Source organism: Mus caroli, chromosome 2 (genome assembly GCF_900094665.2).
Source record: "Mus caroli chromosome 2, CAROLI_EIJ_v1.1, whole genome shotgun sequence".
NCBI lineage: Eukaryota > Metazoa > Chordata > Mammalia > Rodentia > Muridae > Mus > Mus caroli.
The window spans coordinates 53175750-53190578 of NC_034571.1; the positions used below are offsets into that span (position 1 = coordinate 53175750).

Below are 14829 nucleotides of genomic sequence, written 5' to 3' on the forward strand. Positions count from 1 at the left end.
CACTACCAGAACCAGTTCTCAATCCCCAGTCCCCTGCCTGCACTCGGCATACAAATATAAACACAGTTGTGAACGAGAATATGAGCACATGGACACCAACATATGACACGTTTTCTTTTATTTAAAATAGAGCTCTTTATGCTTTACAGAAACAAGTGCAACGAGTGCTTAATTCATTGTCTTTGCCACTTTCCAAAACAATATGCTTTCTGAAAATGCATACATAAAAATATAACATTTAGGCAGAGAAGAATGTACACCTGGAGGCGGCAAGAAGTTATGCAATTGTATTAAAAAGCTTTAAAATAAATACTTTTTTATGACTAGCTGTTGGCAAAGTTAAACATTTTGGTATGAAGGCTATCACTGAGTTCTTGCTAAATTCTAAAATATGATTATTTCTTAACAATATAAGTATACATGACTATAAAATGCATATGTTCGCAGATCCAAAAGTCATGAAACATCTGAATGTCATCCATGACTCTGTGGAACTCTGTTCAACCTTCAACAATGAAAACACAGCCACACGACAATTCCCATCTGCGCGGTTTAGATACAATTTATCTCCCAGTTCTTATTTTAAAACCCAATTTATTTATTTTTCACAGTCCTTATGTACATTCATTTGAGCCTGTGGAAGTCGACATCTTTTTTTACATACTTAATACCAGCAAGCTTACCAAAAAAAAAAAAAAAAAAAAAAAATTTTTTTTAAAAAAAAAAAAAAAAAAAAAAAAAAAAAAAAAAAAAAAAAAAAAAAAAGATCTTTACAACAGTGATTCTGCTCACAGTAGTTCAAGAGTTCAAGGTGTGTTTTCGCAATGTCAAAATGCAATGGTTTTGACATGTGTAATATGTTCTTAGGTATAAGAAGAGAATCACTACCTCAAGAAAAGCATAATTAGTATTAGTGCTTTAAAAATTAATCCAAAATCCTCTTATTTTTTTTTTAGACCTGAATCCAATTTTCTCTTTTTAGATCCTTTTAAAACCTGAAACAACAATCAAGTGTGAACAATCCTATCCAGTTCAGGGTCAGGAGAGTACACGAGCTTGATATAAGCCATTCTAGAAAATGAACTAGAGTCTAATATTTTACTCAGATTCTCTCATTTGGTAAAGAGAACAGGAAACTGCTACATCTTTAAAATTGCCTAGATACTACTGTTCTGCCAATGAAAAGCCAAACATATTGATAAATCTTTTAGTATGGTTAACTTTCTTAGAGCCTGACACTCAAACCTCCCTTTACAGGTGAAGCAAATGAGTAGGTTCATCCACAGAATGAAAAGTTAGTAGATGTATAGAAATTGAGGTTACTGTGCCTTGCAGCCAATGACTTAGGTTGGGGAAAAGATACATCCATCACCAGGATAAAGAGTCCACCTCGTGACTATTGTCACTCTTGGGAATACAGAGAAGAAAAGTCAGAGTACTCTATCCTTCCAAACTCTGTGTTCAGTTTGCATATGTCAAGAACCATTTCTAAATTTAGCATCTATTTCATAATGATGGATAAGCCTGGGCATTTTATGTTGATATAGAAACACACAATGTCTTTTTTCTGTAAGGTCTAGAACTGTGTCTATAGGGAAGAGCTAGTTCCAGCGCTCACCTCAGTCCTCAGCTGCCCCAAGCTGTTGAATTCCCTGTGGAGAATTTATATGTGGGATGCTGGAAAGAAAGGTGAATTTCCTACCACACTCAGGCTGTGTGAACAGTCAGGTTCCTAAAACCCAGGGAAGAATTGCATATTCCAATGAAAGTGTTGGGTCCAGGAGGAAAATTTCTTGTAGTGTAACATAAACCAACAAGGAGAAAAATACATTCCTGGCATTATTAAAATGATGAGCTGGAGCTCATATTCTCCCAAATGTTGTGTTCATCTATGACTAACTGGAGGAGAATCCTGGCAGTTATCAATAACAAATTTTAAAGTGGAGATTGTTACCTAATTTCAGCATAATCTGCATTCTAAGCAGCATGGCACATGGCTTAGTCTAAAAACATGGCAGAAGCAGAAGAGAGATGGCTGAGCAGTTAGAAGCACTGGCTGATGCTCTTCCAGAGGACCAAGTTTTGGTTTCCAGGACCCACATGGCAGCATACAACTACCTGTAATTCTAGTTCCAGGAGATCAGACTCTTCTGGCCTACCCAAGCACCGGATATGCATATGGTACACAGACCCACATTCAATCAAAACTCCCATAACACATAAAAATAAATAAATAAAAATATTTCAAAGGATGGCAGGAATAAAACAAACCAATGGCTCAATTATCACAGGCGTAACATGAGCAATCACATTATGGGATATGTATTTCACAGTCTTTGTTCAAGTCGCTGTTGAAGCGGAGTTCAGCATGAAAGCAGAAGCTGACATTCTTTATTCACTAGCCAAAAGCTACAAGATAACCAGACAGTCTGACTAAAATGGAAGAGAAAGTCATGTCTGCCATTAACAGAGCCCTCTTCCCAGTGTCAGGAGAGCGATCACTAATGAACTGGTGAGCCGAGGCCTCTTATACACAGTGGGGAAATTAAAACCTTGTTAAGACATTCCGTGTGTAACAGTCTGGACAGGGCTCAAATACATGAAAGGACAGAGCTGAGTAGAGTGGTGGGGGCAGAGCTCAGGAAATCTGCCACCAGGAGACAATGATGCCAATGACAAAACAAACACGAGAGAGACTATAAATGACACTAAACATAGTCTCCAGTTCGTGTACCAAATCACCTTTCACCATTCCAACACACAAGGGAAAGGAACAATGCATTCAGGAAGGGAGCAAGGAAGGTCCAGAAGCTTCGATAATTATTATTCATACTAAGAACACTTTCTTTTTTCCTTCCTCCCTTCCTTCCTTTCTTCCCTTCTTACCTCTTCCTATCTTCCTTCTCTTACCAGTGCTGAAAATTGAACCCAAATCTTTTCACTTGCGAGGCATGTCCTCTCTCTCTTTCTGCCTCTGCTCTACACCTCCAGCCAGCACTAAAACCCTCCACACACTAAATTTCTTCAATTACATTTCCAAACTCATCAGTGCTCCATGGCTTTTCTGCCTATCTCGATAACAACTTTTAGGTTTTTGCTTTGTCTATTTTCATTTTTTTCCCTAGTGACCTTGGCCTAAGCCATCTATTTTAATAGAAATGCATCAACAAGTAGGGTCTGACCACCAGCACTGAATGGCATGTGATGTTAATATGTGCATGAGGCAATGTTAAATCCATGCTGATTGACCTTTCAACTTGTAAACGTGGGCGAGGCTGCAGAAGTAGGTGTCACCACTGTGTTTCTACAACCATTAGCAGCCATCTAATGTCTGGTCTTCAGTTTCTTCATCTACAAAATATTAGAACCAAGGTCTGAGGCTCAGAGTCCATTTAACTTTTACATTCTCGTTTTCATTTTGTGCTGTGGCACATATGAAAGAATTTAGAACACTAAGGGATTTCTTCTCCATTATAAATGTGCAATTCTATAATGATTAAGTTAAATAATAGCTATGTTTAAAAATAATTAGGAAGCAACTATAATTTTGGAAGATGATGAAAGAACATTAAGTTTAATAGTAGGAGAAAGATAATGAAACAAAGGTAAGGTGGAGGGTAAAGAGAAAGCCAGGCACCAGGAAGTTTGCATCAGTATCCTTGGAAGAACGTGAACACTATAGAAATTCTGATTAATACTAGACTTAATAAATTTTTTGCCTTCTAAAATTTCTTCCTTTGTCTCTTTCTTCTTCCTTCCTTCCTTCCTTCCTTCCTTTCTTTCTTTCTTTCTTTCTTTCTTTCTTTCTTTCTTTCTTTCTTTCTTTCTGTCCATCTGTCTGTTTCTCTATCTTTTTTGGTTTAGTTTTAAAGAATCCTGCAAAAAAAAATTAAAAGCCCTTAAAATGATGACACTCTTCATTAAGACAGTGAATAAAATCTAAGTGAATATCAGGATCTGGAATTAAAACACAGTATTGTTATTCATGGCGATAATACATTCCACAAGTGAAAAAAGAGAGAGGGGAGCTTCAAAAACTACAGTGACACCATTTTAGGACACTAAGCATAAACATTTCTAAGTGGTTGATAATATTAGCTTTTCAAGTTACATAAAGGAAACGAATACTGAAGAATTCAGCTACCAACTTGGATGCATTTGTTATTGTTCCCTAACTGCTTGATAGAAGTCAAAATTTCCACATTTTAAATGAATTAATTTAGCCATGTAAATGTTCATATTTCCTTTCAAGAATCAGTCAAAAATCATTGCCTGCCAAGTAATTTCAAGTTGTTCTCTTGCTCCTTGTATGATGGCAGATGCCTGCTCCCTGCCTTCAGGCAGTGCACTGCGTTCTTCCTTGGGACTTTTGCTTCCACTCCAAGATTGCCCGAGTTTGCTGTCTCAGTAAGTCCCATGGTGGCAAAATTCCAGGACAGTAGACGTTTCTTTTATTTAATCATTCTGCAATCGTAGAAGCACTCAAAACAATAAGTGATTGTGGAACTTCTGATCTAATGAATGTGTTGTAGTTTTTTTTTTTTTTCATTTTAAAATAAACGCCGATTTGAAACTCTTCAGACATTGCGATCAGGTTACTATTTTCATACAATTATGGAAATTTAAAATGCAAAGTTAATTGAAAAGTATAAAGATGAAAAGCAAGTGCTGCACTTAAAATAGAGCATGACAGTCATGTTTCACTTAACTCTCATGGCAGAACATAAATTAAGAATTCTAGATGTGACATGCCAAATATTTTAGACGAGGAAGAATGCATACAACAGAGTCAGTACTGATTACAAACTCAAAACGCAGGACTTATAAGGCAACAAATTCATGCTCAAATGTAGACAACAAATAATGTGTTCTGTATTTCAAGAAGTGATGCTGTATATAAACCCCACTGTTTTTTTGCATACAGTACTAAAAATTCATAATAGCATTCCTAAGCTCTATGTTATACCCAGAGCCAAAATATCCATAAGGAGCAAAGCAATGGTGTTACTTTGCACCTAACCTAAGAAGATATTTTTGCTCGTAACAAAATTTACAAGGACCAAGTGTTACATGAGATTCCATCAAAAACATGTAATATAAAATTGAACTGCATAGATATGTACAGTAAATCTGCCTTATGCTCTAAACATTACTCTATTTTTTTTTATAAGTGAGCAGTATCTATGTAGAACTATGTTGAGAGTTAAGCAAAAACTACAACTTCTATTGTTCCCTGACTACTTCTGCGGCTCTGCTCTTTAAGATTATTCACTTAGGGATTACAGTTCAGCAACAAAATAATGAGCAAAAGCCTCAAAATGTACCAATGTGCAGATTTCTCCACTGTGAAATCTGAACCAAGAAAATATAAGTTATGTTTGTATATACTCTGAAATAAATTATAAAACATATGACCAAAATAAAGATGTTACAACACCCTCTCTTTTAAAATCTAGTAAATATACTTCCCTAACAGTGGTGAATGGAACAGGATAGAGTAGGTTTTTTTCATTGGATATCTGAATACAATCATTGAAGTAAATAATTCCATTGCCGTCATGTAGAAACTGTGAAATAAGATAATAGACATAAGCCAGCTCTCCCCTCGCACAGTTCTTCTTAGCATCCATTCACGTAGGTGCACCTTTTGATGCTGATGATATAATTAGGCTGTAATATTCTAAATAAAGATCCCTTCTAAATGTGTTGCAAATTGGAAGTGATTTTCAGACCTATTCTAGAAGCCATTGTCACACAGAACTCAAAGGCATCCCACTGCATATTTTATCTGTCAATTTACTCGCTTCCCTCATACTCACATGTCTTTCCCCACTCCCAAATTAGACTTTAAAATCCCCGAGGGCAGGACCTATCTATCTTGTTATTCCCTCTTGTACCCAATATTGTGGCAAGCAAGTTATGGGGTGCCCTGTGCTTATAAATGGATGAGGACATGACTGAGAATGGAAGTACATGCAAACTCCACAGCTGTCAGCTTTTGTTTCTCTTATCTCCACTTAGTCAAATGAGATGGATCGAGTAGCATATCTCCATAGTGATATGTAGACATCAAGTTACCCTCTTATGGGACACATAACTGTATTCTTCACAGCATCATTTACCATGTTGGGCTTTAGAGGATGCTAGATAGTAAAACTTCACCTTCTTTATAATAGAAAGGCTACAATCAAATACTTGCCCTTAAAAATATCCATGGAATGTGTCTTTACTGCTAGAAGTATCAAAGAATAGAATATGTTAATGTATCACTTTTTCAAGACCTTGTTAGAGAGCACATCCATTCTAATAACTTCTAGAATTTCTAGAACTTTCTAGAAAGTTCTAAGGACTGGGGTTTGGGAAACTGTTTCAGAACACTGAAAGACGTTGAGTTAAATCACCTTCGCGAAAGCCTATAGGACATTTGAAAGAAATATCTGGTGTCCTGTTAAATATTCTGAGCTTCAAAAATGGAGAATAGAGGTAGATCCTCCAAACCCTTCCATGCATGCTCCCTGTTAAAAGGCCAGGAATGCCTTGTAGTCACTGATGTGATCTTCTGTTACCAGTAAGGGGTTACACTCCTTCGGGAGAGTTCTCTGAACTTTCCTCAAATTCTTTCCTTGTTTACCTTTCTGTCATTTTCTTTCCAACCATGAACCTCAAAAGCAATGACATCTTAAGACATACATCTTTAGAAAATGGATGCTTATAATTGGTCAATGTTTGGCAATGTTCAGAAAACATTTGTTTTCATTATCGAATGGGATAATGATGGCATTTCTTTGATGAAATTCTAATAGATTGGTTCTGAAATTCTAGAAAATCTATTATGGTCTTACAAAATACTCAATGCATTCACTATGTGACTAAATTTAAAATATTATAACTGATGATTGATCTTCCCACTTGGGAAGAAAAGCTCTATGGGAATTCAAGGGACTATAATGGCCAGCAAACTTCACAGTGCTAGTTGTCACAGGGTTCGTGACCAGCTCTGGCTAGAGCTCTGTGACTCTGGGCCACTTCACAGTGTTTGAGACATCCGGACCTCTGTTATGTATCAGGAGGAGTTATGGCTCAAGTGGCTTTCGAACTACTTAGGGACAGCTGTCGTAGCGATGCAGAGTGGCAAATAGGCAGAGAAAGCAAGTCCTGAGAACATGGTGTCACTTTGATACTCCACCTTTCCAGTCTTTAGATGTTAAAATTCTGAGCAAAATTTACTTTTCAATGACCCAGTTAATTTTTAAAGTTCCATTTCACCATAATATGCGGTAGTTCACATTTTAAATATGTCTTCATCTTATTTGTGGATGCTCTTGGTTCAAGTACAACAAAAATTTAATATTTTTTTTACCATTGTATGTAGCTTATCTTATACTCATAACATCTTCCTCCTTAAATAAAAAGAAAAAAAATGAGTCGTGTCCCCTTTAAACATAAAACTAAGGACAACATGGAAACTGGGAAAGTCAAGACCTGCCCATGCTTAACTTTAGCGTTATCTTTTCATGCTGCCTTTGGGACACTTCAACACTGTAGTGAGTCATCCTTGAGGTAGAACTAAAATAAAACACAGCAGAAAAGAAGCAAAAACATTTACACAAAGCGGGAGACAGGAAGGAAAGCTGTGAGCGCTCTTCCTTTGCCTGTACGTAGAGCTAAGCTTTACAGTCTTCCTTGACACACAGCTGGGAGATGGTCTTCTTCACGCGCAGGGCCGTCAGGCGTGCTGCCCCGTTGGCGTACCAGCACTCACGCATTATTCTTCCCATGACCCGCAGCGCCTTCAGGAGAGAGAGACAGCAAAGGTTTGAGGTGTGCAGAACAGAGGATAAAAGAAGTGAAGTCACAGATCAGGGGATGATCGAGGAAACTGGGCCAAACTTCTGTAAAAATCCTTATAACGGCACAAATGTTAACCTTGCAAAGACTAGCTGAAATTTCTGGGATGCAATGATGGCTATTTTTTAACTCCGCTAAGACAGGCGATGATAACTGAGTGCTGCGGTACAAGCTCACAGTCCCAGTACTGGGGAGGCGGAGGCAAAAGCAGCAGGAATTCAAGGTCAGGCCAATTCCATGAATCCTTTCTCAGATAGAACAACTAAAACGCGTCATGAGCTGTGGAGGGCTGTGGAAAGAGTATCAATTCCCAGTCATATTTAATCAGATGTGCACATGCGTGAAAAGAAAGTCATCAGACTAGCAACCAAGATTTATACTTTCACCATTCATAATTGTGTGTGGTGAACGATGGTCTGAAGGTAAATAGAAAAACTCAGGATAAACGAGCTGTCAAAGAAATAAAAAAGACGTCCATTTAGACGAGAAGTCAACATAAAAGCAAGAAACATGAGAGACCTGGGGAGTCGCTGAAGATGGGCACCCCAGTGGCATATGCTCAACTACTCATGTAGAACCTCGGAGATGAGGGAACACATGTGAAAGACAGGAAAATCAACACAAAGCAGAGAGGAAGTTGCAGATGGGAAGGGGAGGCCCTAGATTTAAGCAGGAAGCTTGAACTAGTGAGATGGCTCAGCAGGTAAAGGCATCTTTCCACTGAGCCTGGAAATCTAATTCAATCTCAGGACCCGCATGCACAACGAGAAAACTGCTCCCAGCAGGTTGTCCTTTGGTCATTGCCACTATGCTCTGGCACATCCATGCATGTCCACATACATGTAAGAAAACAAACATAATAAAAATAAATGTGTGCATGTGAATCTTCCCCCAAATGGAAGTCCCTAAGAAAATTCGGTAAATTAAAAAAAAAAAAAAAAAAGTCTGTCCTAATTTTTTTTCAGTAAACCTGAACTCATAATGAAATCTGCATTCAGAGAGGGAGGGGAAGGGTTGCCAATAAAATAAAAAAAAAAAAAATCAATCAAAACAATAAACAGCAGAATCAGATCCATAAAGGAAAATATATTAAGAATCAATGATAAGAAACATATTAAAAAAAGAAATAGGGGCTGGTGAGATGGTTCAGTGGGTAAGAGCACCGGACTGCTCTTCCGAAGGTCCAGAGTTCAAATCCCAGCAACCACATGGTGGCTCACAACCATCCGTTACGAGATCTGGCGCCCTCTTCTGGAGTGTCTGAAGACAGCTACAGTGTACTTACAAATAGTAAATAAATAAATCTTAAAAAAAAAAAAAAAAAAAAAGAAATAGAACTCCAACTCTCTGGGGCGGGGTGGGGGGGGGGACAATTCTTTCAGAACCAGTAAAAGTTCTTGGTACGAAACTTAAGAATCTCGTGGATACGTTAAGTGGCAAATGAGACAAACCTGAGGCAGAAGCAAAGAAGTGGGAAATGAATCCACTAGAACAAGTAGGAAATACAGGTGACACAAAGTAGAATCTGAAAGGTTTAAGAGCAGACACTGAGTTTTCCAAAAATAGAAATGAAGACAATGAGAGAAGAATTATTTGAAGACATATTCTTACAGAATTTTCTAGAACAGAGGAAGGTCACAAGTCCTTAGAACTAGAGCAGTCTTTGTTCAAACAAGTTTAACCGCAAAACTGGGTTCAGTGGTGCACACTGTGACATTAGCACTCAGAGGCTAACCCAGGCGGAGTAGCAGAATTTTCCACGTCCAACCTATTTAAATATTAGTGTAGCAGAAGGCCTGTGATTGGACAGGGAAAAGGGAGGTGGGGCTAAGTGTTGGAGAGGCAGAGAGGATTGGAGAGAGGAGAAGCCAAGATGGAGGCAGATGGACAGGAAGAAGATTCCGATCCCGTGTGGTTTTAAATAGCCACAAGTACTTATGAGTATCATCTAGGGATAGAATAATTGGAATAGCTTGTCTGATCTAGGTGGGCAGCTTGTATCATTATCATTTGGCTCTGAAATTATTGTGTGGGCATCTTGAGAATTTATTGATATATAAATCGGACTTGTTAATTATAAGCTTCTAGAGCTTTGTTTTACTGGATTACTGGAAGGTGGGACTGCTGACCACAGAGGGATTATGGCTGAAAGGGTGAGGCTGGTACTGAGGCAGCAAAATGAATCACGTGGCCGGTTGCTGATGGGGCTGGTCTAGAGGCAAAGGCACAGGGACCATGCCAGGGCAGAGAGTAGCCAGCAGTAGCGTGGGATGCCTGCTGGTCATTTTTAATATTTCCCGCAACAGGAGTGTGGGCTACATGGAGAGAGCTTCAAAAAAACAAAACAAAACAAAAAAAAAAAAAAAAAAAAAAAAAAAAAACCTGAAGAACACTAAGGACAAAAATGTTCCTAAAAGCAAGTAGAGGACCGGAGAAATGCTCAGTAGTTAAGAGCACTCCTTCTTACAGAGGACCTGGGTTCTATTCCAAATACTCACATGGTGACTTACAGCCACCCATGACTCCAGTCCCAAGGAATCCAAACCCCTCTTCTGGGCTCCCTAGGATCCAGGCCAACACATGGTATACACACATACATGCAGGCAAAACACTCATTCACATAAAAACTAACACACATTTAAAGCAAATAGAAATGACACTGAGGCAAACTCAAATCAACATCAAAGTCTATTTTCCTTTAAGCTAAAAGGAAAAATATGTAGCTTTTAAAAAAAAAATCTTTTAAAGAGCAAAAGGTTACCTGATACCACTTTCAGGTAAGAGATTCCAAAATCACAGGAAGAAAGAATGAGCAGAAGTCTCATCTGTCTAAGTGGACACATCAGAAGAACTAATAGCGTCAAAACTTGTTGGACATATATATTTATATAAGGCCACTCTCCTTTTATAATTTTTAAGTGTGTGTGTGTGTGTGTGTGTGTGTGTGTGTGTGTGTGTGTGTGGTCACATACCCTTGAGCTGGAGTTACAGATAGTCGTGAGCTTCTGAGAACCAAATTCTGGTCCTATGTGAAAGCAGCAAGTGGTCTTAACCACTGAGCCATCTTTCCAGTCCTGCAAAGTGGATAATCTTATATGTCAATTTGACAGAATTTAGAATCACCTTGGTAACACATTGGTTACATATGTTCATGAGGTTATTTCCAGAAAGGATTAATAGAAAGCACAGGATCTACCTGAAATGTAGCTGACCTTATCACATGGGCTGATACCCTGGGCTGAATGACTGCCTGTCTGATGTCATGCACCCCTCCATGATGGTCATGCACTCTCATGCTCTGGGACCATGAGACTCCAGATAAATGCCTTCTTTTTAAGTTGCTTCGGTCATGGTGTATCTTCACAGCAATAGAAAACTAACTAAGACACAGTGTGTCTAGCTGCTTGTGTTCCTGATGACATGCCTTTCCCATCATAATGTTGTTTCCTTCAAGCTTAGAGCTAAGCTTAACACTTCCTTCCTTAGGTTCTTGTCCTCAGGTATTCTGTCACAGCAACTATAATATATTCACTAATACATTTAGCGGCATCCTTTTTAACAATGCTAACTATGAATCACATATGATAACTAATACTAGAACAAAGAAATATCCACACAGGAAAATGCTACACAGCAATGAAAATGGACAGATTTTTATATGTCTGTGTGTATTTAAAAAAATTCTTATTTTTTTAATAAGAACACATGTAACAGGTTTTACTCCTAATTTTCATAAACACATAAATGCAAGTATTTTTCAGGATATATGTATATATGTGGTAAAATCTAAATAAAGCCAGGGAATAATAAAATCATTATTATCAACATTAACAACTCAAGCAGAAAATTCCTCAAAGATTTCTGAAAATAATCTGCTTTTCAAACTGTGTATTCACAGGTTTTCATTTAATTATTATCCTTTATATCCTTCATGTGACTACAACTAACAATATCAGAAAAATTAATTCTTTCAGTATGGTATACAAGTCTCTAAGTCTGCTTCTCAGGTAAATATAGAGTTGAGGTAAGTAGACAAAAGACAAAAAATACTAACACTTGCCTTAAAGGAAAGAATTAAAATCCTGGAAGAGGGCAACAGATGAAGTAAAAAAGCAACTAAGTAAAACAATCCTATAAGAAAACAAAAAGTAACAAGTCACCTAAATGGCTAAGTTATTATGTTCAACTATGGTAGAAAATAAAGAGCAGTGAATGGGACTGAGAAGTGGAGGCACAGAAGAGGGGAGTGCTGCCCCCCTCTGTCTGACAAGAGCTTACGAGCAGCAAAATGAGCACTGTGTGCCCATCATGCTTGGTCAGAGTCCAGTATTGCTTGTGCAAACAAGACAGATAACAACTGGATCTAAGGTGAGGGGGTTTATCATATGAGGGAGATTAAGCTTCAGATAGTCTGAGATCAAGCATAAAGTACCAGCTATTGTACAATTGCCCACGGACTTTGCTCATGCCCTTCAGTTCGCAACTCCTTGCCCTGTGATGGGGCCATGCCACTGGTTCTGCTAGGAGGCAAAAGAGGAAACTTTGTATTCCTTGTGGGGAACCCTGAAGAGCCATGCTGCACCTCTGTTTCCTTTGCTGGCCAGATGTCCAGACCTGGATGTCAGGGAGCAGTGAGGATGAGAATTGGGCCACCTTGGGGAGGACGTACATCCTGAACAATCACCCAAGCCAGAGAGGACTTCAGAGGAGCACTACTCAATGTCCTGTTGTCTGAAACCATCTGAGCTTCAGGGTTTGTGTCATAGACACATACTACAAGAGAGAATAAAATCCCTCTAAAGATGTAAAACAAAGGTACCCTTCATAATGGAATGAATTAAGCAACTGGGTTTAGAAAAAATAAAAACTACATATTCTCTGAAAATGTTTGCTGATGCTAGTCTGAACAACTAAATAGAAAGGAATGTGTAAGAACATAGTTTATGTTGTTCTTCAGGAGATGAAGAAGGGGAAGAGAGGAGAAGGGGTGGAGGGCAGAGGAGAGAGGATGACTGGGGAGGAGCATGATGGAGGAGGAAGAGGCAGGGGAGGATGACTGGGGAGGAGCATGATGGAGGAGGAAGAGAAAGGAAGAGAACATAGTAGCCTTACTTCACAGCTTTGCCACTGGTTTGGGAGATTTGGTCGGAGTTTCTGATCACAAACAACCTTCCTCATTTCTTCTATCGAAGGATCTGAAGGCACCATGTCATAGTAAGGCAACTGGTACTCCTCAACAACTCCTAGAAGAAAGGTGAAAATACAGTTTCCTACATGTATCATCAGTAATGATGCATATTTCAAGCTAATAACACTGACTTCCGCCCGACACACGCGGTATCCTGGAAAAATAGAGCCTCACATTTGTTAAAATAGTAATATATCTCTGTAAAACAGACTTCACTTCAAATCACTCCATTAAATACTTACATAGAGTTATGATACTTATAAAGTAAACTTTTATAAGATGTAAAATGAATAAAGGTATCATATGTAAGACATAAAACACTGCATAATGTTCATAATTTTACAATATATAATAAAACAAATATCATCGCCAATAAAAGCATTGTGACTTTTTAATTTCATAAATTGTCACTATATAATTAAAAATGTAATCCTAATTTCCCTAATTGCAATGTTTATAGCAGAACGTCACTGCTCTGTAAATAGAGTATATTTACCATCAAAACCACTGTTCTGGTTTTAGAATGTCGAGGTATCTGGTTCATCAAGTATATTTCTACTGCCAAACCTTTCTAAATGATCCACACATACACAAACACATATGTGCACACACACACACACACACACACACATGCACATAGGAAGTCCTAAACCAAGCTGCATCCTACCTGCATCTCACTTACAAGGGAATATCTGTAAACTGCTTTAAGCAGCATTTAACTTTTCTCCATTGACGCAGCAATTTCATTACTCTCATTTCTCTTACTAATTCCTAAGCTCTGCGGAGCAGTAGCGGGCAAGAGGTGAGCTACCACTCATTTCTCCACTCTATTTATTCTGGTGTTGCAGTTTACATCACAGGAGTAAGAGGAAGGAAAGCCTGGGAAACAGAAGGCTCACAGACCTGCTGCCTTGGCAAGCCATTTAGCTTCTCCCGGGGTAGTGTAGGGATACCAGCTGCCTCCAGACTCCAATCAGATAATTTTCAAATGACTCAAAATAATCATGTGGGCATCAGAATAATCAGAACTGTCACCTTCATCTAAGCAGAATTCAAAAGATCACCTCCACACATGCTCCACAGGAGGTTCCTCTTTTGCCTCTGCAAAGAAATCACTGAATGGAACTCTCTTAACTACTCAGAAACAGTTCAGTGTGGTGAGGAGAAAATAAGGAAAATCACATCTTGTCCTAAGTGTCTAGGGAAGGGGAACAAAGGGTATTGCCAAAAGCTTACCTCCAACTGAACACCTTCGAGCTATTTCCCAGTAAACCAGCCCCACCGAATAGATGTCAGCTCGCTTGAAGGACTCAAAGATGCTCAGGTTCATTGTATCATCAAGCATCTCGGGAGCCATATACCTTCAAAAATGTGCACATTGAGCTTGGTGCAGTGAAACACAACTTTAATACATTTTGATACAAAACATAAGTCAAAGTAATACATCAGTCTCAAGAGAATATCTCAGATACCATAATAGGGTGGCATAAAAATAAATAGCACAGTATTGACACAGCCATCATTTTTGAAACATTTTAAACAAAGGTAGAGGTTTTAAATTTTCACAATGTGGCCGGATCAACAGCAGCCCAGTACTTGGAAGGAGTAAATTGGGTAGGTCCACGGGAAAGCACTCAATAACAGAAATGCAGCTCAACGCCTCAAGAATCTGTCATCATAGAAAGTTCCCTTCTAACAAAACACCCAGGGAAGGAGTTACAGAGACAAAGTTCGTAGCTGTGATGAAAGGATGGACCATTTAGAGACTGCCGTATCCAGGGATCCATCCCATA

General features: G+C 38.5%; 1 protein-coding gene across 1 annotated transcript in view; it reads right to left on the bottom strand.

Annotated features, from left to right (window-relative positions):
* Positions 1-3845: 3845 nt before the first annotated feature.
* Acvr1c (activin A receptor type 1C) overlaps positions 3846-14829 on the bottom strand; it is a 79573-nt gene continuing 68589 nt past the window's right edge. Inside the window, exons 7-9 of the mRNA XM_021152763.2 lie at positions 14273-14397; positions 12961-13091; positions 3846-7790 (exon numbers count right to left, since the gene is read on the bottom strand). Of these exons, the coding sequence (XP_021008422.1) occupies positions 7665-7790; positions 12961-13091; positions 14273-14397 (382 nt within the window). The 3' untranslated portion in view covers positions 3846-7664. The remainder of the gene's footprint in view (positions 7791-12960; positions 13092-14272; positions 14398-14829) is intronic.